The following is a 23,342-nucleotide window of genomic DNA, read 5'->3' as shown; positions in this document are numbered from 1 at the left end:
TTTCAAGGATTTCAAGCGCCCGTAGGAACCCTGTTTCTATGGAGGTAGATTTGTGTCTTAATTATTCAATCAAAAAAAAGATTGCCTCAATCAAAAAATATATTTTCAATTAAAAAAATGTCACTTCAATCAAAAAAAAAATTTCAAAGAAAAAGCATTTGAATGCAAAAAAATATGAGACTCAAAAAAATGCATTTGAACACTGTTTTTTTTTATTGAAGTGAATTTTTTTTTAATTGAAAATATTTTTTTTGATTGAAGCAATCTTTTTTTTGATTGAATAATTAAGACATAAATCTACACGCTGCAGCTTCCTGTAGCACAGCGCTGCTGCTGTGCTGCTTTTTTTTAAATTATTATTTTTTTTAGTTTTTTAAATTATTTTTAGTTTTAGTTTAATTACATTTTTTATTTTTTTATTTCTTTAATTATTTTTTTATTATGCTGCTGCTACTTGCATGTGATCTCTCAGTAGTGTACGCTGGAAACATATGGAGGTAGATTTGTGTCTTAATTATTCAATCCAAAAAAAGAAAAACAGTGTCAGATGCATTTTTTTGGGTCTCAAATATTTTTTGCATTCAAACCCTTTTTTTTCTTTGAAACATTTTTTTTTGATTGAAGTGACATTTTTTAATTGAAAATATATTTTTTGATTGAAGCAATCTTTTTTTGATTGAATAATTAAGACACAAATCTACTTCCATATGTTTCATGCAAGTAGCAGCAGCATAATAAAAAAATTATTAAAAAAAATTAAATTTAAAAAATACAAATAATTTAAAAAATAAAATAAAACTAAAAATAATTAAAAAAAATAAATACATAATAATAAAAATAAAAATCATCAGCAGCAGCAGCGCTGTGTGCTGCAGGAAGCTGCAGCGTGTCCTCAAGTAGCTTCTCCGCCGCCTCGGCGGGTCATCCCAGGACACGCTGGCTCCCCGCCGCCCCGGAGCGGCGCTTCAACCCGCTCACCGCGCACTCCGCCGCTCCTCCCGCTCCTCCCGCCCGGACCCTTTATTCTACGTTTATTTTTTCTGGTTTTTATTAAATGTTGCAGTTTTCAAAGCGTATTTATAATTAACTTGCCTAATTTTTTTTTTGGATCCCCGAAAGTCGCCGAGGAATGACGTCAAGACGTATCACATTGAACGATGACGCCGTTTGATCATTAAAAAAAAAAAGAAAAGAAAAAGAAACGAGCCATTAAAATATGAGAGAATTAGGTCAGCGAGCTTCCCGCCGCCGACGGCGTCGTGATGGCCCGATGCTCGGCCGCTGAGAGGACGGAGGACCGGCTGTGAGGACCCGCTCCCCCGGGGACAGAGAGGGGTGTCCGGGGCTGGCAGCATCTGCAGCCCGGAGACCCGGCACACCTACGGCTAGGGCCGGCTACCCGGCCCGCGGAGCCCCGCAGCAGCAGCGGATCAGCGGACTGGTGGCCAGCCTTTACCCGGTTAGCTCACACCTCACACCTCCGCAGCACTCACGGGCTAAAGCCTGGTTTATGGTTCCGCGTTACACCGACGCAGGGCCTACGACGTAAGGTGCGCGTCGCCGCGTACCCCCACGCCGTAGGCTACGCCGTCGATTTAACGCGGAACCATAAACCAGGCTATAATTCAGGGTTCATTCAGACGATGTGAAGGGGAAGCAGCTCCCCAACGCAGCTGCAACCAATTCACCTGATTTACCTGGCGGAAAGTCGTCTGAACTTGGTATTATTATATTATTCAGAGGTGTATAATCAGTACTCGAGTTGTAAAAAAAAAAAAATATCAGGGGGATGGTGGATTTTATCATATGGAGACAGATAATTTGTGCTGATTACAAATAATATAATATATTACAAATAATAGCACTGACCAAAACACCTGCAGAAATACTGCAGAAATGACATAGCAGCAGTTAAATGCAGCCTTCTGTAAGCTTTAAATATCCACTAGGCTTACATCAAATACATCAATACAACACTTAAAAAACAGTTTTCTGAACTTATCAATATGACTCTGTCCTTCACAGGATAAGTAAAATGGATCACTGCAAAAACTCAAAATAAGAATATTTGTCCTATTTTTAGTTAAAATGTCTCATTTTAGTAAAAAAAATCTCATTACACTTAAAACAAGACTCATCACTGGAAAAAACAACAATTTTCACCTGTTTCTAGTAGATTTTCACTTGAAATAAGTAGAAAAATCTGACAGTGGAACAAGATTTGTTTGCCTTGTAATGAGAAGATAAATCTTGTCCCACTGGCAGATTTTTCTACTTATTTCAAGTGAAAATTTACTTGAAACGGGTGAAAATTGTCAAATAAGTTATTTTTCTGGTGTTTTTTTTCAGGTGATGACTCTAAATGTTGAAATAGCAGTAAAACCTCATTCATTGATGAAATTACATAAGGGATGGAAAGGGGGATGATTTTGACCGTTTTTATTTCAGGGGGATGCCATCCCCCCTCATCCCCCCTCAACTCCAGTACTGTGTATAATCCAGGTGCCATAAAGTAAAAATCCTGTCCAGCATTAAACCAGTTCCTCTGCAGGTAGATGGAAGGTTGCTAGTGAAAACCCCTGTTTTAAATGTACAGGACTGTCTCAGAAAATGTAGAATATTGTGATTTTCTGTAATGCAATTACAAAAACAAAAATGTCATACATTCTGAATTCATTACAAATCAACTGAAATATTGCGAGCCTTTTATTATTTTAATATTGCTGATCATGGCTTACAGCTCAAGAAAACTCAAATATCCTATCTAAAAAAATTTGAATATTCTGGGAATCTTAATCTTAAACTGTAAGCCATAATCAGCAATATTAAAATAATAAAAGGCTTGCAATATTTCAGTTGCTTTGTAATGAATCCAGAATGTATGACTTTTTTTAATTTTTTTATTGCATTACAGAAAATAAAGAACTGTATCACAATATTCTAATTTTCTGAGACAGTCCTGTACTGGCTGATCCACAGGTATGTGTTTTAATGAGCAAATATCAGCTTAATGTAAAGAAAATACTAATGGTGCTTTGAGACTGACCCCATTTCAAAATTGATCTTAATTTAAGATTGATTCAAAACTATTTTTGATTTTGTAAAAAAAAAACAACATTAAAGCACATTCAAGGGGTGTATAATCCAGGTGCCATAAAGTAAAGACCCTGCCATGTTTCTGGATCAGCCTGTACGTTTAGAACAGGTGTTTTCACTAACCACCTACAGTACCATCTACCTGCAGAGGAGCTGGTTTAGTGATTGGTTGGAAAAACTGATGGACATGATTTTTACTTTATGGCACATGGTTTATACACCTCTGATATTACAGGTGTGTGTCGAGGCATCAACATTGGTACGTTTCTTGTGACAGTAAATGACCTAGACGTGAACCATCTACGTATAATGCACACCAATTATAACTTAATCAACTGTTACTAGGTACGGAGAGGTACTGCGAAAAGGTTTTATTCCAACCCCATGATTTCTTATTTTATCTAAGTTTAATAACCACCCATACTTATCTTCCACTTTCTTTTTTGATGCGAACAGTAAATACAGGAACATGGTTTTCACAAGGCAAGGCAAGTTTATTTGTATAGCACAATTCAACACAAGGTAATTCAAAGTGCTTTACATGAACATGAAAAGCGGCAAGACACAATTAGAAAGTAAATAACAAATGCAATGAAATAAAATGATAAGAAAAGAGGTAAAATAATAGAAAAGCACAAGTTGTTAAAAAGTAAGGGTAGTAGAGTACAGCAGGTACAAATCCCATTCTTAAAATGGCAAGAATTACGTTTCTATACGGTCAAAACGTACAAAGACCGGGTCAAACACAGTATTACAAAGTAATCTGTGCCGATTCGTGCAGTGAATCAAACCAATTTGATGTTTCTTGTGAAAGTAAATGACCTAGACGTGAACCATCTTTGTAAAATGCACACCAATTATAACTTAATCAACTGTTACCAGGTACGGAGAAGTACTGTGAAAAGGTTTTATTCCAACCCCATGATTTCTTATTTTATCTAAGTTTAATAACAACCCATACTTACTTTCCACTTTATTTGTGAGTCAAACAGTAAATACAGGAACATGGTTTTCACAAAACCGAGTAGACTGGACTCCTTATTACTATTATTTAATGACTGTAGAGTAATTTGGGGGGGTTCTTTTGTTTATATGTTATCACTATTTTATGGAAAATTAATATGTATACTAATAAAACTTTTGACAGTACTGCATGTCAAAGTGAGAACAGTGTTCAGGGTTTTCTCATATAATTGTGATGTTATCAGGTGGACCTTACCAATATTACTGCAACAAGCCTCTGTCCTGTTCCCCCAGTACAGTGTTACGGTGCTGTTATAACAACACATTGTTTGGCCATCATTGTCTTTGAGTCTTGGGCTTTATAGTTACTAATATTCATAGTCCCTGAGCAGAATTGTGTTTGTGATTTATGTATGAAATGCTATGATTTATATTATTATCATATTCCTAGATAGGTTTAATTGGTCATGGAATCCACTGCTTTTTACTTTGTTGTTATCTAGCTTTTTTGTCTTGCAGCGGAGGGTTGTTTGAGTTACACACTCTCGTGGCACTAATTTTATCCTTGTTTAAAAAGCTTATACTTTTTGTGAGATATTTGTTAGATTGTTTTTAGAGGTGCGTTGAACAATCAATAGTGTCTACTTTCTTAAGAAATCAGTTAGTCTTTAAAAATACTCTCATCACTCACAAAGCTATCATTTACTTGAAGTGTTTGACAAGAATTATAGCTGTATATAAATCTATGTTTCAGGGGAAAAAAAGGTGGCACGCTACATTAAATGTAAATAAAAACAGAATGCAATGATTTGCTCTCTTGAACCCTAAACAATTTTTTTTTAACATGCCTGAAATACTCAAAGAGGTTTATTTGACCATTTCATGAAAAATCAGCTCATTTTGAGTTTGATGGTAGCAACACATCTCAGAAATGTTGGAGCATGTCCAACAGGTCTGTAACAGGATTTTGGTATAAAAAGAGTATCTTTTGGAGTCTCAGAATTAAAGGAAGAGAGAGGTTCACCAGTCCGTGAATAACTTGATCTACAAATTATGAAACAGTTTCAGAGTAATGTTAAGCAGAGTTAAATTGGGAAGACTTTGAATGTGCCATCATCTGAAGTAGATGATACCATGATAAGAGTCAAAGAAACAGGAGAAATTCCTGCACCATCGGACAAGGCTAAAAAAATCAATATTGGATGCGTGTGATCTTCAGGCTGTGTCAGACGGCACTGCTCTGGAGACAGCCTTGATTCTGTAATGGAAATTGCTGCATGGGCTTTGGAACATTTTGAGAAATCACTGTCTAAAAATCAAGTTTGCTGTGCCATCTACAAATTTAGGTCAAAACTCTTATGTGTAAATGATCAGAAAAAGCCTCTGTCTTCTCTGAACCAAAGCTCAGTTAAAATGGACTGCGGCAAATTAGGAAGATTAAAATTAAAAATGATTTTTGAAACATGGGTGCATGTCTTCCAGAATAAAGAGGAGAGTGATGTGGCTCATCGTCAGCACCCAGTTTAAAGTCCTGCATGCATTATTGCCTGTGGAATTGGCATCTTGTGCATCTGGAGGAAGGAAGGAAACGTCAGCACTAAAATTTATATATATATATATGCTGATTTTAGAGAAACGTGCTCACATCGAATTTTCTTTTTCAAGGAAGGCCTTGTATCTTCCTCTAAGTTTGCAATTGCAACCATTACAAACGCTTGGGTTTATAATAAAGTCTGAGTGCTGAACTGATCTGCCGGTAGTCCAGATGTTTCAACAATTGAATGTTTTTTGCATATCTTGATAGGATAAATATGATGCATGACTGTTGAGCAGCTTTAACTCTATGTCAGACGAGAATGGGACAACATTCCTCTCCCAAGCACTACAGCAACTGATCACCTCAGTTTCCAGACATATATGAACTGTTGTTAAAAGAGGACATGTTGCTTCCATCAAACTCAAAATTAACTTTTTTTCTCAAGATGGTTTGTTTCCTCAGTTAAAATATTTAACAGATTTTCTAGGTTCTTTTGTGAATTAAAAAATGGCTGTATGAGATTTGCAAATGATTGCAATCTGCTTCTTCTTCTGCTGTATCCCAACTGTTTTTAATTTAGCTTATCTAACATCCCCACATGAACAGCTCTGGATGTTTTATCAAGTCAGTGATTTAAAAAAAAAACAAATGGGGGAAAAGTGGTTTGTGTCTTAAAAGTGTATTTCCAAAACAAGCAATACAAAAACATTATAAAGTAGCTTACTTTTGTTTCCTTTCCCTTTTTTGTTATTTTTTTTGTTTAACTTTAAGCTTATTTACTGCATCATTCCACATCCTGTTTTAGCAGAATAAATGCTAATTGATAGGAACATGGTGAGCTGGTCACGTGTATGACTTTGGCATATTGGTCTTGTTTCTCCCAATAGGAAAACATAATCCCAGGACTCTGGCATGTGAGCCCAATTGCACGCGATATGTGAACCTCAACAGCTCAGCCGCAGTTCTTCTTTACTCCAAGAAGTAAAAAGTTTAAGCTGAGGAATTTATTGACCATGTCGAGCCGCCGAAAATCCACCACACCGTGCATGGTGCTGCCTTCTGACGCGGCGGAGCCGGAAGTCGTAGAGGAGAAGCCTGAAACCACGAAGGAGGAAGAAGCAGAGGATGAAGAGGAGGACGGGAAGGTGAAGGAGGTAACAGTGGCGGCGCCGACTGCAGAGGAGCTTGATCAGGCTGTGGTGGTTGTTCCCACCCCACCAGATGCAGGTAAAACTTCCATGGTTGCTCAACAATACCGCTTGGTAAGCTTGAATTATACTCAACCTTTTTGTACTTTGGAAATGACATGTGGAACATATGCCATAATAAATTGGTATTATAATTATAGAAGAAGCCGGAGTCTCCGCCGTTGATAATAGCAAAGTCGTCGGCTCCTTGCTCAAGTGCAGAGCTACAAACCCTTCTGAGAATCCCAATGCTGATCAGTCAATCCAGGAACAGCAGAGGAATTCACCTGGAGAAAGACGAGCGGACCCCGCTGCAGTTTCTGCCATCTCTCTCAGCAAGACTCCAATCATGAGGATGAAGACCAAATCTGAACCCAAGAGAATCGCGGTGTCCCTGAAATCAGCTGACGAGGTACCAGATGGTTTGGGAGGAGGAGGAGAGGGGGAGTTCGGTGGAGAGCAGGAGCCCATCGAAGCCCCGCTGGGACCAATGACACCTGTGGAGATGCTGCTGCACGACTCCATGAAGTTTGGAGGAGGCGGCTTCTTGGGCAGTCCGCCGTTAGAACAGCAGAGGAAGTCGTCAATTTTAAACCCCACAGTTCTGCCTGCTGGACTGGCACAGGTACAGAACCAAGATTGTTAGCATTTAGAGCAATTTTTTAGCAGCACAAGTCCAAGATGTTTTTACCCATCTTTGAAAAGACATTGCATGATTTCATACCTGAAAGCATCTTGGAGTCCTAAAAACTAATTGAAGATCTTAGAATAGAAGATGGTATGATAGTGCTATAATTGATACACTGCAAAAACTTAAAATCTTACCAGGAATATTTGTCTTATTTCTAGTTAAAATGTCTCATTTTTAGTCAAAAAATCTCATTACACTTAAAACAAGAGTCATTACCAGAAAAATAACTTATTTGACAATTTTCACCTGTTTCAAGTAAATTTTCACTTGAAATAAGTAGAAAAATCTGCCAGTGGGACAAGATTTATCTTCTCATTACAAGCAAAAAAATATTGTTCCACTGGCAGATTTTTCTAATTATTTTAAGTGAAAATCTACTTGAAACAGGTGAAAATTGTTGTTTTTTCCAGTGATGAATCTTGTTTTAAGTGTAATGAGATTTTTTTTTTTTTTACTAAAAATGAGACATTTTAACTAGAAATAAGATAAATATTCTTGTTAAGATTTTGAGTTTTTGCAGTGAAATGTTCTAGGTCTTATTCTATATCTTACTCAGGACTTCTGCTGGACTGTAATAGACCTCAAATAATCTCACATTTACTTACATGTGCCATGAGCAGTCCCAGCATTTCTCAGTTCTTTTGTTCGTCTGTTGCAGGTGCTCTCTGCCTTCCAGGCCCAGAGTACGGCAGCAGCGCAGGCCCAGCTATTGATTCCCCTCAGCAGCATCCCCTCCTACAGTGCAGCTATGGACACCAACCCTCTTCTCTGCAGCACATATAAAAAGTTTCCTTACCCCTCCATGGCAGAAATCAGCAGCCTGGCAACACAAACACAGTTCACAGAGGAGCAAATAAAGGTATTGAAAAAGGCTGATTTACTGTGACTATTATTTATTGAAAATCTACCAATATTTATGTGCAGAATGATTAGACACTAAATAAATATTTTTTTTTGGACTGAGGTGGGTTTCTGTTTGTATATTTCAATTCAGTTGTAATATGATTAATCATTAAAAGCAAGTGATATTATTGCAGTCAGTCAGTGTTATATATAAGTCACCACTGAGTCATTGTTGGTAGGAATATGTTCTGTGGGGTCTGTATTGCAGCAAACTTAAAGTAGCCTCTGTTGTTTAATTACTGTGTTGTGCAGAGGATTCAAAGTGTTTTCCGATTGTAGCTTGAAACTTGTGCAGCCTCCTTCCTCGTACATGTATCTCCAGGGCTTCAGAGTTTGCCCAGCTTAAGTATCCCATCAATATTAGCGTTCCTCTTTTTATTTTTATTCCATTTATTTCTACCTCTCTGCAGTGGTCGGGAGGGAGTTTGATATTTTCAACCCCAAAGTTTGCAGAAGTTCAGTGAAATCAGGCTTATCCCAAGTAGTTATGATTTGGTCACAACTAAGTTCTTATTTACGAGTGAGGGGAGAATGAAGCGACTGGCGACCTGTCCAGGGTGTAACCCTGCCTCTTGCCTGTAATATGGATGGATGGATGGATGGATGGATGGATGGATGGGAGAATGAAGCGGGAGATTGACAGGCGGATCGAGGTGGCTGAAGAGAGAGTTGAGCCAAAAGGGAAGACTCTCCCTTTACCGGCTGATCTATGTTCACTCTCACCTGTAATCACAAACGGTGGGTCCAAATTAGTTCTCTGAACAAATTAGATCACAGATACTGAGATAAGTTTCCTCTGTCAGGTGGCTGGTTTCTCCTTTTAGAAATAGGGTGAGAAGTTCAGTCATTTGGGAGGGAGTAAAGTCACTGCTCCTCCGTGTCGAGAGGAGCCACTCCAGATGGTTCAGGCATCTGGTGGAGATGCCTCCTCCCAAAAGAGGTGTTTTGGGCATGTCCAACCAGGTGGAGTCCCCAGACCATTCTGATGACGTGTCAACAATCTATTAATGAAAGGCTTCATTTATTTACTGACTCCCTTCATTTCTGAGAAGATTACAGTTATGTGGACTTGATCTCTGCCCAGGTGTGGTTCTCAGCTCAGCGACTTAAGCACGGCGTCAGTTGGACTCCAGAGGAAGTGGAGGAGGCCAGAAGGAAACAGTTTAATGGGACGGTGCACACAGTGCCTCAGACTATCACAGTCATACCTGCTCACCAGCTGTCAGCTGCTGCTAACGGCCTGCAGTCCATCCTGCAGGCCTGCCAGATCGTGGGCCAGCCCGGCCTCGTCTTCACACAGGTGAGTCCGGAAAAAAGTCTTACATTAGCTTGACTTGCCGGGTGGCCTCAGTTTGTGTGTATTGTAAGGTTTATTTCTGTGATAATTTGAATATAACCAGACTGTTGTAATTAATTCAAAATCCAGAAAAAGATTCTGAAATACGAAATCTGGAGTAATTTTTTAATTTCCTTGTGCAGTCACAGGTACAAAGGAAATATTTATACTAACTTTATTGTATAAAATAGTGTGAGCAAATCTATAATACCTGCAGCACATTGAAAAACATAGTTAGGTATACATGGCCAGGCGAGGGCCACACGGACCGGAGCGCACGGTGGTTCGGTTTTAGAGCGGTTTTGTCCCGTCGTCAGGGCAACTCAAGTGTTTTATTGTGAGAAATCACTGGATTCTCTCCAGTTGTGATGCCTGACTTCTGCCCAGCTTGATCTTCTGTGTGTAGATTGATGCAGTTCACTGACTGTCAAGCATCAAATTAGACTTAAAGCATATTTTTAGCAAACACGTCTGAACCGGTCCACAGCAAGTGCTGCGTGACCACTCTCATTGATTATAATGCTGGCTGTTCACTCACGTTCTGTATCCTGTGCAACTCAAGCTTTGGACAAAACCATTAAGTATAATCTTCATAGAGAATTTCACATGTGCTCTTGTTTTTCTTTGTTTTATTTTTCCCGTGTAACACACAAAGTTGCAAGAAAAGATGCTCTTTTCCTCTCCAATCTCACCTCTCACCACTTAATCAATACTATATCCGCTGACCGTAGAATAGTGATGCCTGTATATTCTATTATTTCTCTGCCTTTTTCTCAGCTGTTTCCCAGCTGAGTGTGTTGCTGCTGGCATGAAGTTTCACGTTTGTAGATTGACAATGAAGTTGACCCGTGGAAGAAACAGACTCTTTATAATGGTTTCTGTTAAGTAAAGCTTCAAGATAATATGCACAAATTACAGATACAAGTTTTTTTGTTGCCAGTAGGGCTTCGGTGGGCACTGCATTCAGTGGAGAGTTTACAAACAGCCGGGATTCCAGCAGTGTTAAATTATCTAGTGAGAGATAATCTAATTCACTGAACTGGCTGCTCAGATTTATATTGAATTTGAATCGTGGCCAGGCACATATTTTACAGATCAGAGGAGGAGGCAAACATAATCTTGCCTACAGAAGTAACCACTAACTCTAGCAATTCAAAACAAGAAAGTTCCTTTTTTTTATCCCGATTTTTTTCTGTACCAGGGGCTCCTACCTAAGTCAGTCGTGGGCATTTCTCCCTCTACCAACCCCGGGTAGAGGGCCCTGCACTGATATCAGGTCTCCTCCTTAACCTGAGGAGTGAGCAGCTTCTTTTCACCAGACAGGGTGGGGATTCTCTGGCCCGACGTACCGCGTGGAAGGATCACGTTATTCCGGCCGGATCTTCCCCACCCCATCTGGCGCCCCGGTTGGCCAGAGGGGGCATGTATAGCCCAGGACTGCTGCATGTTTTTGTGAGGGAAGGGAACACGGGGAGAACATGCAAACTCCACACAGAAAGGCCCTTTCACCAACCCCACCCAGGGTGTGGGCACTGAAGTCATGGGGGAACTTAAAGGGGACCTATTATGGCATCTAATACCTATTTCAAACAGGCCTTGAATGTCTTTAAAAACAAGCTGTTGATTGTTTTTGCTAAATAAATTAGAAATTCAGCCTCTAAGCCATGTCTTTATCTTCCCATTCTCCAACCTCATTATCTATGAGGGATTCTGAGTGGGCGGGGCTATGATAATGAGGCTCTGTGCTGATTGGCTGCCTGAATGACGCGATACAACGCTACGAAAAAATGGCGGAAGCTCCGGCCGGGGGAGTTAGTTGTGGGCGTGGTTTCACGCATCGGAGGCCATCCTATGTAAATTGCATTTTGGTTATGTAACGAAAGGGAGCAGAATCTGAACGGCTCGTAGATCCACATCACACTGGATGGATCATCCAGGCGGCTGTACAGACACTGCAGAATTTGGTTCCTCCTCCTCTGAGTTGGCAGGCTGAGGGGAGACCACTTTATATATGTTAAAGCAAGAGAAAACGTGTTTTTCATAATAGGTCCCCTTTAAGACGCATTCAGCGCACACAGCGTCCCTGGCGGGAATTGAACTCAGGACCTTCTTGCTGTGAGACGACTGCACTAAACCCCCCCCCCCATGGAAGTTAGTTTTGTTTCTTAATGATGAGCAGTATCTCTACACATTTGTGTGTTTGTCTTCCAACCTGTAGGTTGGTCCAGGGGGGAATCTTCCGGTGACCAGTCCCATCACCCTGACGGTCACCGGGCTGCCCAGTCAGTCCCAGAGCTCCAGCAGACTCTCCTGTCAGCCCACTCTGACCAGCAGTGAGCTGAAGCGGGCCACCACCGTCCAGCCTCCGTCTCTGTCTCCGCAGGTTGGGACGTTGTTTAAATCAGCCTAGTTCACTACAAACAAGTTTATGATTTCTAGAGCTCGATGAGCACGCCAAGTGACCAAATCAGCATTTGTTATTCTTTTAGCTGTAATTTTGATCTGTTTTTTTTTTTCTTCTTTTTCTACTGTCAGCAATTTGATGTTAAGTTGTTAAGTACAAATACACTTGATTAATGGATAACTTTTCCACTCAGGAGAACTCAGCCCTCAGTGCTGACACATTCAGCATGCGACCCAAGAAATCCAAAGAGCAGCTGGCAGAGCTGAAAGCCAGCTATCTGAAAAACCACTTTGTCACTGATGCAGAAATTGCACGATTGATGAAAATCACCAACCTGACAAAAGGTGAGATCAAAAAGTGGTTCAGTGACACGCGGTACAACCAGCGCAACTCCAAGAACAGCCACGTCATTGTTTTCAACGATGGAGGGATGAGAGGAGGGAGCAGCAGCTCCAGCAGCTGTGCTGCCAACACCACTATCGTCATCGACTCCAGCGATGAGACCCCCACGTCTCCCCACCCGCCACACACTCCTCCCGTCAAAGAGAAGGAGACCCGCCCCAAAACATGGAACCCCTTCCCAGACTTCACCCTGCAAAAGTTTAAGGAGAAGACGCCAGAGCAGCTGGTGGTGCTGGAGGAGAGTTTTGAGAAGAGCAGCACTCCGTCAGATGAAGAACAGAGTCGTCTGAGGGCAGAGACTAAACTGACACGGAGGGAGATTGACGCCTGGTTCAACGAGAGACGCAAAATGCTTAACGCGAGCACTTCTTTTCCAGACTCCCCCGAGGAAGGGAAAGTAGAGACGGACAGCTCCAAGACAGGAGAGAGAGGAGAAGCAGGAGGAGCGAGCAACTCTCCTCCCGATTCCTCCTCACCTCGGAAGGGAAGTCAAACTCCCCCCGGTAGTCGCAGCAAGCAGCTGCCCTGCAGCAGCAAAAGAGAGATGAAAGATAAAACAAAAAAGTCTCCGGAGCAACTCCATATTCTGAAATGTGCCTTTGTGCGGACCCAGTGGCCCACGCCGGAGGAGTACGACCAGCTGGCAGAAGAGAGCAGTCTGCCCCGGCCCTACATCGTCAGTTGGTTCGGGGACTCTCGGTACTCCTGGAAAAACGGAAACCTGAAATGGTTCTTTCAGTACCAAAGTGGCAACGTGGAAGGTCCTCACGGTGGAGTCGGTAAAATGGGAGGCAATAGCGGGGGTCGAAAAAGACGCGGTAGAAACCGTGGTTGGGGACGATCCCGAACCAGGAAGCAGCCAAAGAGGTCGGCCTCTTCCTGCTCAACTCTGAGCAAATCCCCCCCAGCTAAGAAATTCAAGACTGGGAGAGAAATTCTGAAGGAGTACTACCTGAAGCACCAGTTCCTCAACGAGCAAGATCTGGATGAGCTGGTCACTAAGACAAACATGAGCTATGAACAGGTAATGTTGTGTTTTTTATTAAATTTGATTGTGGCTTCAGAGGCCCCTTTGCCTTTTTAGTATGCTTGATAAACTCAGTGTGATATAGAACATCCCCAGCTTTATTAATGTACTACAAGGTATTCATTGATCTGAATCACAAAATCATATGATGCTCCTATTTTCATTTTTCTTTTTCACACATACGAACAAATGTTAGGGTATCCATTACAAAAAAGAAAGAAAATCCCTCAATTGTCACTGAAACAACTTAAAAATAACAAAAGTAGTAATAAATATGAATTTACTTGACAATGACTAATGAAAATCACACATTGCTTTTGAATCGTGGTCCGACAGAAAACCCAAAGCTGTGTTGTTTTTCTTTGTTGAATGTAAGGATGCTTATACATTTGTCCACGTGTGTATAAGATATGAAGGTAAATGTCATCATTTTATTTTTTATTTATTTATTTATTTAAGTTACATCTGCCTCAAGCAGTTTCTGATTGTAGAATAAAAACATGTCTTCAAGTTCTTCTATCCCAGAAACTCAACACCAGCTCTTCACTTCTGTTCACTTAATGTGCAACAATATTTACCTTTGCACATCACGAATTACAGTTTTTTTTACCAACATTCTTTTTATTTTTTTCACAAAATAAAAAAAGTATCAAATAACAGTTACATACATTGAATAAGTATGTCAACCCCCCACCCTCCAAATCCTTCCAAATCTTGCTTGGGGATCAGGATAATGCCGTAGTCCATTTTATTACCTTGTGTAAAAAGAAAAAAATAGAAAGAAAAAAGGATATATTTCGTCAATATTATTTACTGCAAAGTGCCACTGTTCAAACGTCCCCAGATTCTTCCATCACACTTGACAAATCTGTTCTTAATACGTAATAAATGAAAGGGTCCCAGATTTTATGAAAATTATGTTAGTGTTTTAAGGTGTAGGTAATTTTCTCCAAAGGGAGAGTTGTGGAAAGCTCAGACAACCACCTGCTTATACTCTTTTTGCAATTAACACACTCAAGTCTATAAATAGTCATTGATTCACGAATGAGTTTTATTCTCCAAATTCTCCAGTACTACAGAGAACATGAGCTGCCATCACTATCTGGTTAAGATGTACCTGTGTCTGTCTAGGTGAGGGAGTGGTTTGCAGAGGTCCAGCGGCGCTTGGACATGGGTGCAGATCCCTTCCTGGAGATGGCTGCAGGGAGAACAGACGGAGACAAAAGAGAGCCGGAGGACGGAGAGGGAACACAGGGGGCCACGTCAGTGGTGGTTGAGAAGCAGCCTGGCCCGAGGATGGGAAATGATGAAGATGAAGATGACGAGGATGACGATGGCGAAGAAACGGATGACAGTGAGGTTTGGGAGCCATCACGTAGCGTCAGGAAATCTTTATCCGTTTCTGAAGACTGAAGATTGCGGGAGGCTGGTCGGACCTTGACTGGATGTTACAAGAGGAAAAACTGCTTTGATTAATGCTGGAAGACATTTAGCTGAACCAAGTGTTTTTTCTTTTTTTAAATCACTGATTGGCATGAGTCATCATTATTTCAGTGTTTTTTAAGACTGTTTAGGAATCATGTCCACATGAAACTAATCAATGGAATATTAGCTTTAGCTCACTCTATACTGTCTTAGATAATAGAGCTTTTAAAGCAGCTTCTACACAGAAAGTCAAAAGAAACACGACGAGGTGCTGTCTTCAAGCTGAGCTGAAGATTTCAAACTCTTTAGATGAAATAGTTGTCCTAAAATGCATCCTCCATTGATCATTACAAACAACTGATAAATTCAGACTATTCTAATGTCAGATTTCAGGAGTTGGTGGTTTTAATGTCAATCATGCCCCTGGAAATGGCATTCCTGGCTTGCTGGAGTAAACATTTCTATTCACACAGTGATGCTCTTAGTTTGTGCTCTGCTGTTGAAGAGCAGAGGCCTACATTCAAAATTGAATTTACAGTGTTTTGAATGTGTGTCTGGTGAAGCTACACGATTTAAAAAAAAAAAAAAAAAAGAAAAGAAAATAAAAACGACTCAATAGGTGCTGAAAAATATGTCACAGCTAGATGTCACTGGTGTGCAACATCCACGTCTAACTAGGGTTGGTTTTCTACTTTAATTCTAGTTTTGAGGATCATCTCAAATGCCTGATGATCCACACCAGAAGGTTATTTGAGCTGATGTGAATTTATAAAGAAACTATCTGTCTGAGATAGAGGCCTAAGTTGACAGTAAAATAAGTACCTTAGTGGTATATGAATGCTTTTAAAAAGGAAATTATATCTCCTCTTGTCTTCCCTTTATACTGGCTCATCATTTTATGGATATTTGGCATTTTTAAGGTCGGATGGAATAAATGTCACAGAATGTATTTAATCTGCACTGCTATTAACGTTTTTAAATTTCACCTTTTGATAGAAAACTTCCTGTGCCATTCTAATCTTTTTTTTTTTTTAATGGGATATATAGATACAGACAGTAGAAATCTGTTGTGCCAAAGCAGACCAATGAGATAACCGTTCACAACAAAGGCACTTCAGTTCTGACAAATGTCCACTGTGAGGGGAACCATCGAGTCCACTGGAATCAGAAAAGGAAACAGCTAAATTTGAATACTTTATTTTACTGGTGGTACTGTAGGTAGGCCTTTCCCAGAAAATAATGTAAATCCCAGTTCCAGTTCTGGGCTGGATTTGGATCAAATCGATCCACACGAGATCCCACATATGCAGCCTTTTAATTATCTGTCTCGACCGATGTTTTACGAGATGCTATTCAACAGTATTTTAAGTCAAATTTGTATCAATTGTGGGCTGGAAAAAACAAACAAACCCGAAGCACCTAAATAACATGTAAAAAAAAAAAAAAAAAAGTAAAAAAAGCACTTTGTCCACTTGTGTTCATGTGGACTGAATCTCGATTAGGCACCTTACTCTCATATTGTACCATGAAATGGCTCTTTGAGACGGTAATCGTTTTGTACAACCAGAAACTAAACCAGTATTTTGCCTTTTTTATTCTTGGTGTGTTTTTCACAAGTTATATTACAAGTGTGTTAGTTTTTTCTAATAATATCCAATTTGTGTTTCATAGATTGAAGTTTATATTGCTCGAAAAATAGAACAATCACCTGTGCAATTTTCTTTCACCAAATTGCAATACGAGTCCCCTTATTGTTATTGTTTGTCTTGTTTGATAAAGCATTTAAGATGTATTGTATGGCTTTAAATTATGGGAAATGTCTCCCATTTGTGGCTTCTGCACACCTTTGTGTAACTCCTAACGCCTCCTGTCCAGCCCTCTTTCGTCTAATGAATGAGAGGATGGGAACCTGCATCTCTCCGAGGCATTTCTTTAAATGTTAGTATTCTCCTGTCTGTTTAAGTTGTCCACAACACAGACAGATACACCAGCATGGTTTAAAGGAGGTCCTCAAAAGATTGAAAACTCATAAAAAAAAATAGTTTTGGAGAAAGAGCATAGCCTTCCCTTTGTGATGGGAAGTATTTCAGATGATATCACTGTTTTTTTGATTGTTTGTTTGTTTGTTTTTGGGTTTTTTTTGCACTTAACTGCATAAAGGTGATGGGACAATAGATTGAACACTGTTCCAACTAAGATTCTTCACTGACTGGGCAGAGACTGATGAAGCCTTACTGTTAAATCTATGTGTGGCTCATACTCTTGTTTTAACAGAAGTTCAGCAACTCTTTTATTGTGGAAATGAAAAACCTTCTCAAAGACGTCTGTACGACATTGTGATGCATGACTCATTTCTTCTGTCCACCAATGTTAAACGAAGCCTCGATAGTGGAGTTGACTTTGGAGACGTCTGTCATAAGTCCTCAAGTTAATAACTTGTGGTTCTGGATTTAATCGTATTTTTCATCACGCACTTGTCACACCAGATTCGGTTGATTTTAGCCAAATTTAGCTGCACATCTTTGAAACCAGTGTTGGCTATTAGCTGTAAACTGGTTTGCTTTTATGACCTGAATGAGAGCTGAAACGTTTTTTTTTTTGCATTTTGTCATGAAGTGACACGTGCCTGTCCATGAAAAGAACAGCTTCATAATGTTAAGAAGAACTTTGGTCATATACAGTACTGCATGCAATAACCAAGACAAACAGGAGCTCATTTTGTACATAAAACAAGTGAGGTTGGTATACTTGGAGCAGTTGATGTCTATTCTGGGCTAAACTACTTATGTAGCTTTAAAAACACCAGTTACTTTGTAACAACAAAATTGACTGCAGCCAAGGATTCGTTTTCATCTCCATGTCTCTGAGTCTAGAAACAGTGATTCAGGTCTAACTACTGCCGGGTTGATGGGGCTTGTTTGGTTAGTGAGCTTCATTAAGAGCAAAACGAGTCCTTTTCTTGGAACTACATTATCTCTTCATCCCAGTCCTCAGCCAGCATTTTGTGCCCTTTCTAAGCATTTGATTTGTGGCGTTTTACTTGCAAAAGAACGGTGGTTTAGTCCACAGGTTAGGCCTCCTGCTTCCAGGTATCCAGCCCTTTGCCTTTTACTGTGTGCTCTTTCTATACATAATCAGTCTGTTTTGAATGGTTTGAATGTTTCTGTCTATTAAAAATTGTGTCTTTACAGGTCAATAGAGTAGCACTTTGATAGAGTCACATTTAGAGTCCAGTCATTGTCACCCAAGTGGCTTTTTGGTACTTTGGTTGCAAAACTATATCATCAGAACTCAATAAAAAAGAATAAAATGCAAGACATTAATTCCCTGACGAAACTGGGAATTTATTTTGTTATTGCATTGTTACAATATATTAAACCTGTAAGTTCCTTAACGTTCAAAAGTATTAGGATAACTGTTTTTCTTCCCATTTTGCTGCTTCCTGCTACAAAACTAAGTGTTCAAAAACAAAAAGAAAAGCCAGCTTTCCTCTGTCACAATGTAAACTGTGTTCACACATTTGTTTAGAGATCTGATAACGTGGTGTGTTTACTGAGTTGGGACTCTGTATCCAGCACCTTTTTGTATTTCAGTTAAATTTGTTACGTGCAACAAAAAGAAAACATTTTGATCTGAGTAATTTGCATGGCGCCCACAAATAATTTCTGGAAACTTTAGCTTTAGTTAAGTCGTCATTTGTATTTAGACAGGAAATTGGGTTAATGTTCCTTACAACATTCAAAGATTCAGATGTTTCCACTATTCCACGTCTAACTCCGTTATTCAACAAATACACTTTTCAGAAGTGTATCATTGTATGCAGAAATTAAGATGTCTTTTAAAACTCAAATACAGTGGATTTTTCACCACATCTTACCTGATCTGCTGGTAGCTGATATACAGCGGGGAAAATAAGTATTGAACACGTCAACATTTCTCTCAAAAAACATATTTCTAATCGAGCTATTGACATGAAATTTTCACCAGATGTCGGCATCAACCCAAGTAATGCACACATACAAAGAAATCCAAACATTTAAGTCCATAAATTAAGTTATGTGTAATAAAGTGAAATGGCACAGGGAATAAGTATTGAACATGCTTACTGAAATGTAGTTAATACTTTGTGCAAAAACCTTTGTTGGTGATTACAGCCTCAAGACGCCTCCTGTATGGAGAAATCAGTCGAATACATTGCTCAGGTGTGATTTTGGCCCATTCATCCACACAAACTGCCTTCAAATCTTCAAGGTTCCGGGGGTCTCTTCTGTGAACCCGGATCTTCAGTTCTTTCCAAAGATTCTCAATTGGATTCAAGTCTGGTGATCGGCTGGGCCATTCTAGCAGCTTTATTTTCTTTTTCTTCAACCAGTTGAGTGTAACCTTGGCTGTGTGCTTGGGATCGTTGTCTTGCTGAAAGATCCACCCTCTTTTCATCTTCAGCAGCCTGGCAGATGACAGCAGATTCTGATCAAGAACGTCTCGATACTTTTCTCCAGTCATTATTCCTTCAATGATATGAAGTTTACCAGTACCACATGCTGAGAAACAGCCCCACGCCATGATGCTCCCACCTCCAAACTTGACTGTTGGTATGGTGTTTTTGGGGTGATGTGCGGTGCCATTTTTCCTCCAAACATGTTGTGTCTTATGACATCCGAAGAGTTCAATTTTGGTCTCATCTGACCAGAGTATGTTCTCCCAGAATGTCATGGGTTTATCCAGATGTTGTGTTGCAAACTCCAAACGAGCTTCAACATGCTTCTTCTTCAAAAATGGAGTCTTGCGTGGTGTGCGTGCATGGCGGCCATGGCGGTTGAGTGCATTACTTGTTGTTTTCTTTGAAACAACGGTACCTGCTGATTCCAGGTCTTTCTGCAGCTCTCCACGAGTGGACCTGGGCTGTTGGAGAACCTTCTGATGATTGTTCTGACTGCTCTGTCTGAAATCTTGCGAGGTGCACCTGGCCGTGGCTGCTTTATGGTAATGCCGTGTTCTTTCCACTTCAGGATGATGGCCCCAATGGTACTCACTGGAACTTTCAGAAGTTTAGAAATGCACCTGTAACCAATGCCTTCAGTGTGTTTTGCAACACAGGGTTCAATACTCATTTTCCCAACAGATACTATCTCTTCTAATCAACATCTTTGCATCCTATATATATATATATATATATATATATATATATCCACCCAGAATCAATGCAGACAAATCACTGAACTTCTATGTTCCACTTGGCTATTAGATAAACTTAAAATAATCTAACTATTTGTTCTCAAAGCCATTCTCTGTAGCAATACCACATCTGGCCAGATGGGGCAGCCAAGCACAATAAATATATATATTATATATATATATATATATATATATATATATATATATATCATGTCAACTGTTGCTGAAATACGCCTCTTGTGGGACAAATTGATATTACAGTTCATCCCCAGTCATTAACACAGCATTGTTACCATAAGTTAGCTATTTTTGCCGGCCTCCAAAGCATATAATTTAAATTACCTTACATTCATTCTGACCAAATCTGTCCAAACATCCTATTTAAGTCACGACTACCAAAATGGCATCTGAAACAAGTGCTGTCAGAACTAAAACATGGACTGTCACACCTCTGCTGGGCCCCTGTCGTCCATTCTACCAGTCTTGGGCCAGTTATGGTGGCCTGCTGGTCCACCAGGTCTAGCACCCTAGCTCACCGGGACATGCAGTGATCTGTCAAGGCAAGTTGGAAGGATTTAGAAATGGTGTAAGATGAAATCTGACTGAGGATGCAGCTGCTGCAAGAGCTGGCATCCTCCAGTTAGTCCTGACTAGCAGCCTTCAAACCAGATGCTGCCTCTTGATATGTCTCGTGGTTAGAAGTTGCATTGCTACACAGAGTGACTTCAATATATGGATTATAGCCTATGAATCTGGGTTTATGCAAAAAGCCAGGTGTAAAACTCAAAAACACGTTTAAATATTTCAGAAAGAAGTTGCCGCACTCACCATAATTTGTGTGTCCGCAGTGCTGATTACTGTTTTAACTGCTCAACTTTTAGAACTGAGTATCTGTCCTAAACTTCACTTAATCATGATACACTCTATGTTTGTGAATGTTTCGGCAGTATTTTTGTGGAAAAAGTGAGACGTGTGTATCTCCTGCTCAGCTTTGATGTCGACACTTTGTGCAGTTTTTATTTAATACTCCAGCTGTTCGTGAGGCTCTGGCTTGATTTCTAACTTGATTTCGAAAAATGTATATATTTTAAATTTGTTTGTGGATAAAACCCAACCATTTTTCATCAAAAGATGTGCACTTGTGAGAAACGGTTAATGTGCTTTCTTTTAAATAAATCCTTTCTTAAACATGCTTTCCTGAATGTGGATGAAGAATGTTCTGACGGTGTTGATTGTTAAAAACATGTGCTGCAGATGTGAATATCCTGTCTACTAAAAGTCAGCCTTCTGAAATTAAGACACTTCAAACCTTATTAGAAACAAAACCCTAGTAAACAAGAAGAGGAGTTATTCGGTAGCATCTGCAAACTTTTAATAAGGCCTTTGCTTTACACTCCCAAGAATGCAGAAGCAGTTGCATTAGAGACTTGTGCAACATGCAAATTGAGTGTATATTTTCATATTTGTCGTATGTAAAAGATAAGCAAAACAGTTTTTGGAAAATAACTCAAATGACATGAGACAGTAGTGTTCTTTCATAAAGCAGTGGTGGATCTAGACTATTTTACATGGGGGGCAAAGGGCAGAGTTTTGGGGAATGTTTTTTAACACATCTAACCTTAAAACAAGATTTTTCTTAAATGTTATTATCACCTCATGTTGCTACACTGGAGTTGTGACTAGAAAAACATCAGTTGGTTCAGCTGAAATTGAGGGTTGTTCCTTTGACTCCCTGCCCTCACTTTCCTCCTCATCTTCATCACATACCTCTTCAGAATCTGTCCCTTTTTTTAGCCTGATACCCTCTCATATTCATCCCTCACACCACTGTCTCCTTGTTAATCTTCTTCCTCACTTTGTTGTTGCTGCTCTTCCCTCAATGGCCCTCCTCACATCTGGACCGCCTGAATTCTCCATTTCTCTCTTCTTCATTTATATCTCTTTCTTCTGCTTCTCCTGGTCGTTCCTTCCTTTTTGCTAAAATAACTTGTAATATTTCTGTTTTCAAATGTTTTCTTAGAGTAGAAGCCTTGAGGCTCACACTCAGACCTTACCCAGCAACAAATTAATTCTCTTTTCTGATTGGCTGATAGGCCGGTAATTCAGCACACCGCAGTGTAGTCGGCCTTTGACTCGTTTGTAAAATGGCCTGTCGGGATTTCTCAGCGTGAGAAATGTCTCGTGTGGTGTGTGAGCGTGTAAACTGTCTCAATCTCAGTGCGTGAGACTTAAGGGCCCAGTGATACACCAACAATTCAGACATAACAGCCCGTTTTGACCAGCGATTAACAAATACAAATATACTGAACAGTCACCTTTGGTGATTGGTTCCTGGTTGAAATTGAACTTAAATAAAGTTTAAATTAAATAAATTGAACTTGAGTTGAACTGAAAAAATAATGAAAATATCACCTGTCGGCTGTGGAAGCTTATTTAGCCAACAGAAGTTTGCCAGCTGGCTCTCTCCACTGCCGCCTGCGTCTCAACCGCGCAGCAGCAGCAGGGCTGGAGTCACGGACTCGCAGCATGTGGGGGGGCGTAACTAAGTATTTTAGGGGCTAAATATGATCTTCTACAGTCTTATAAAAAATGAATGCCCTATTTCAATGCATTAGGCGGATTTTGAGCAGGGTAGTCATTTGTTTTTTGTATATTTTTAAGAACATTCAAATTAGGGGGCAACAGGGGGAGGCAAGACTCCAGCCCCCCTGTAGATCCGCCCCTGCTATTTCTGTATCTGTGAGGGAGATCATTTAAGAGTTCGGCTGCAGCAGAGAGCAGTCATATGAGCATCAGTGTGAGGCGAGGACGCTCCAGCAGAGCTTATAGAAGTCAAACTTTTTTTTCTTCATAGAGGAGAACACGTCTGTGCAGTTTCTTTTCTGATCTGCATTTGTTGATCTGTGGTAATTTAGCAAAACTGATAATTTCACTAAATTGGTTTTCACTTCGAAAGATGCTGCAGACTCTGTTCATCGCTTTGGTTGGTAAGTGGCTCTCTGGATTCATGGCAGTGTCATATTTATTTTCTAATAACCATGTTGAACAGCAATAGAGCAATTACGTGTTTATGTCTGTGTGAATAATTGTTAATATTACAGCTGGCAGTAACTTTTATATTATTTAAGTAGAAAGAAAAGAAGCACATTCAGTAGTTCTTGCACTTCCCCCTTTCACTCTACAGGAGGGCTGTGCT

At 39.9% G+C, this 23,342-nt stretch overlaps 1 protein-coding gene across 4 annotated transcripts; it reads left to right on the top strand.

The window, feature by feature from the left end:
* Nucleotides 1-1,004: 1,004 nt before the first annotated feature.
* LOC133425900 (zinc fingers and homeoboxes protein 1-like) lies at nt 1,005-15,579 on the top strand. 4 transcript variants are annotated; one of them, XM_061716338.1, is made up of 8 exons: nt 1,005-1,459; nt 6,484-6,823; nt 6,945-7,408; nt 8,133-8,333; nt 9,462-9,677; nt 11,932-12,096; nt 12,311-13,543; nt 14,678-15,579. In XM_061716338.1, exons 2-8 carry the CDS (start codon nt 6,610-6,612, stop codon nt 14,957-14,959), a joined length of 2,775 nt encoding a protein of 924 aa, XP_061572322.1. In that variant the 5' UTR covers nt 1,005-1,459; nt 6,484-6,609; the 3' UTR covers nt 14,960-15,579. The 4 variants fall into 4 exon arrangements, with proteins under 4 accessions (XP_061572322.1, XP_061572323.1, XP_061572324.1 ...); XM_061716339.1 differs by lacking the exon at nt 11,932-12,096; XM_061716340.1 differs by lacking the exon at nt 1,005-1,459 and having other exon boundaries at nt 6,691-6,823; nt 7,043-7,408.
* The last annotated feature ends 7,763 nt before the right edge of the window (nt 15,580-23,342 follow it).

This window comes from Cololabis saira, chromosome 3 (assembly GCF_033807715.1).
Source record: "Cololabis saira isolate AMF1-May2022 chromosome 3, fColSai1.1, whole genome shotgun sequence".
In the NCBI taxonomy this organism is placed as follows: Eukaryota; Metazoa; Chordata; class Actinopteri; order Beloniformes; family Belonidae; genus Cololabis; species Cololabis saira.
This window is presented reverse-complemented; position numbering and strand designations above follow the sequence as displayed.

Coding starts and splice junctions, on each gene's coding strand:
- LOC133425900 (XM_061716338.1), top strand. CDS start 6,610: ATGTCGAGCCGCCGAAAATCCACCACACCGTGCATGGTGCTGCCTTCT. Junction 7,409..8,132: donor TGCCTGCTGGACTGGCACAG/GTACAGAACCAA, acceptor CGTCTGTTGCAG/GTGCTCTCTGCCTTCCAGGC. Junction 12,097..12,310: donor CTCCGTCTCTGTCTCCGCAG/GTTGGGACGTTG, acceptor TTTTCCACTCAG/GAGAACTCAGCCCTCAGTGC.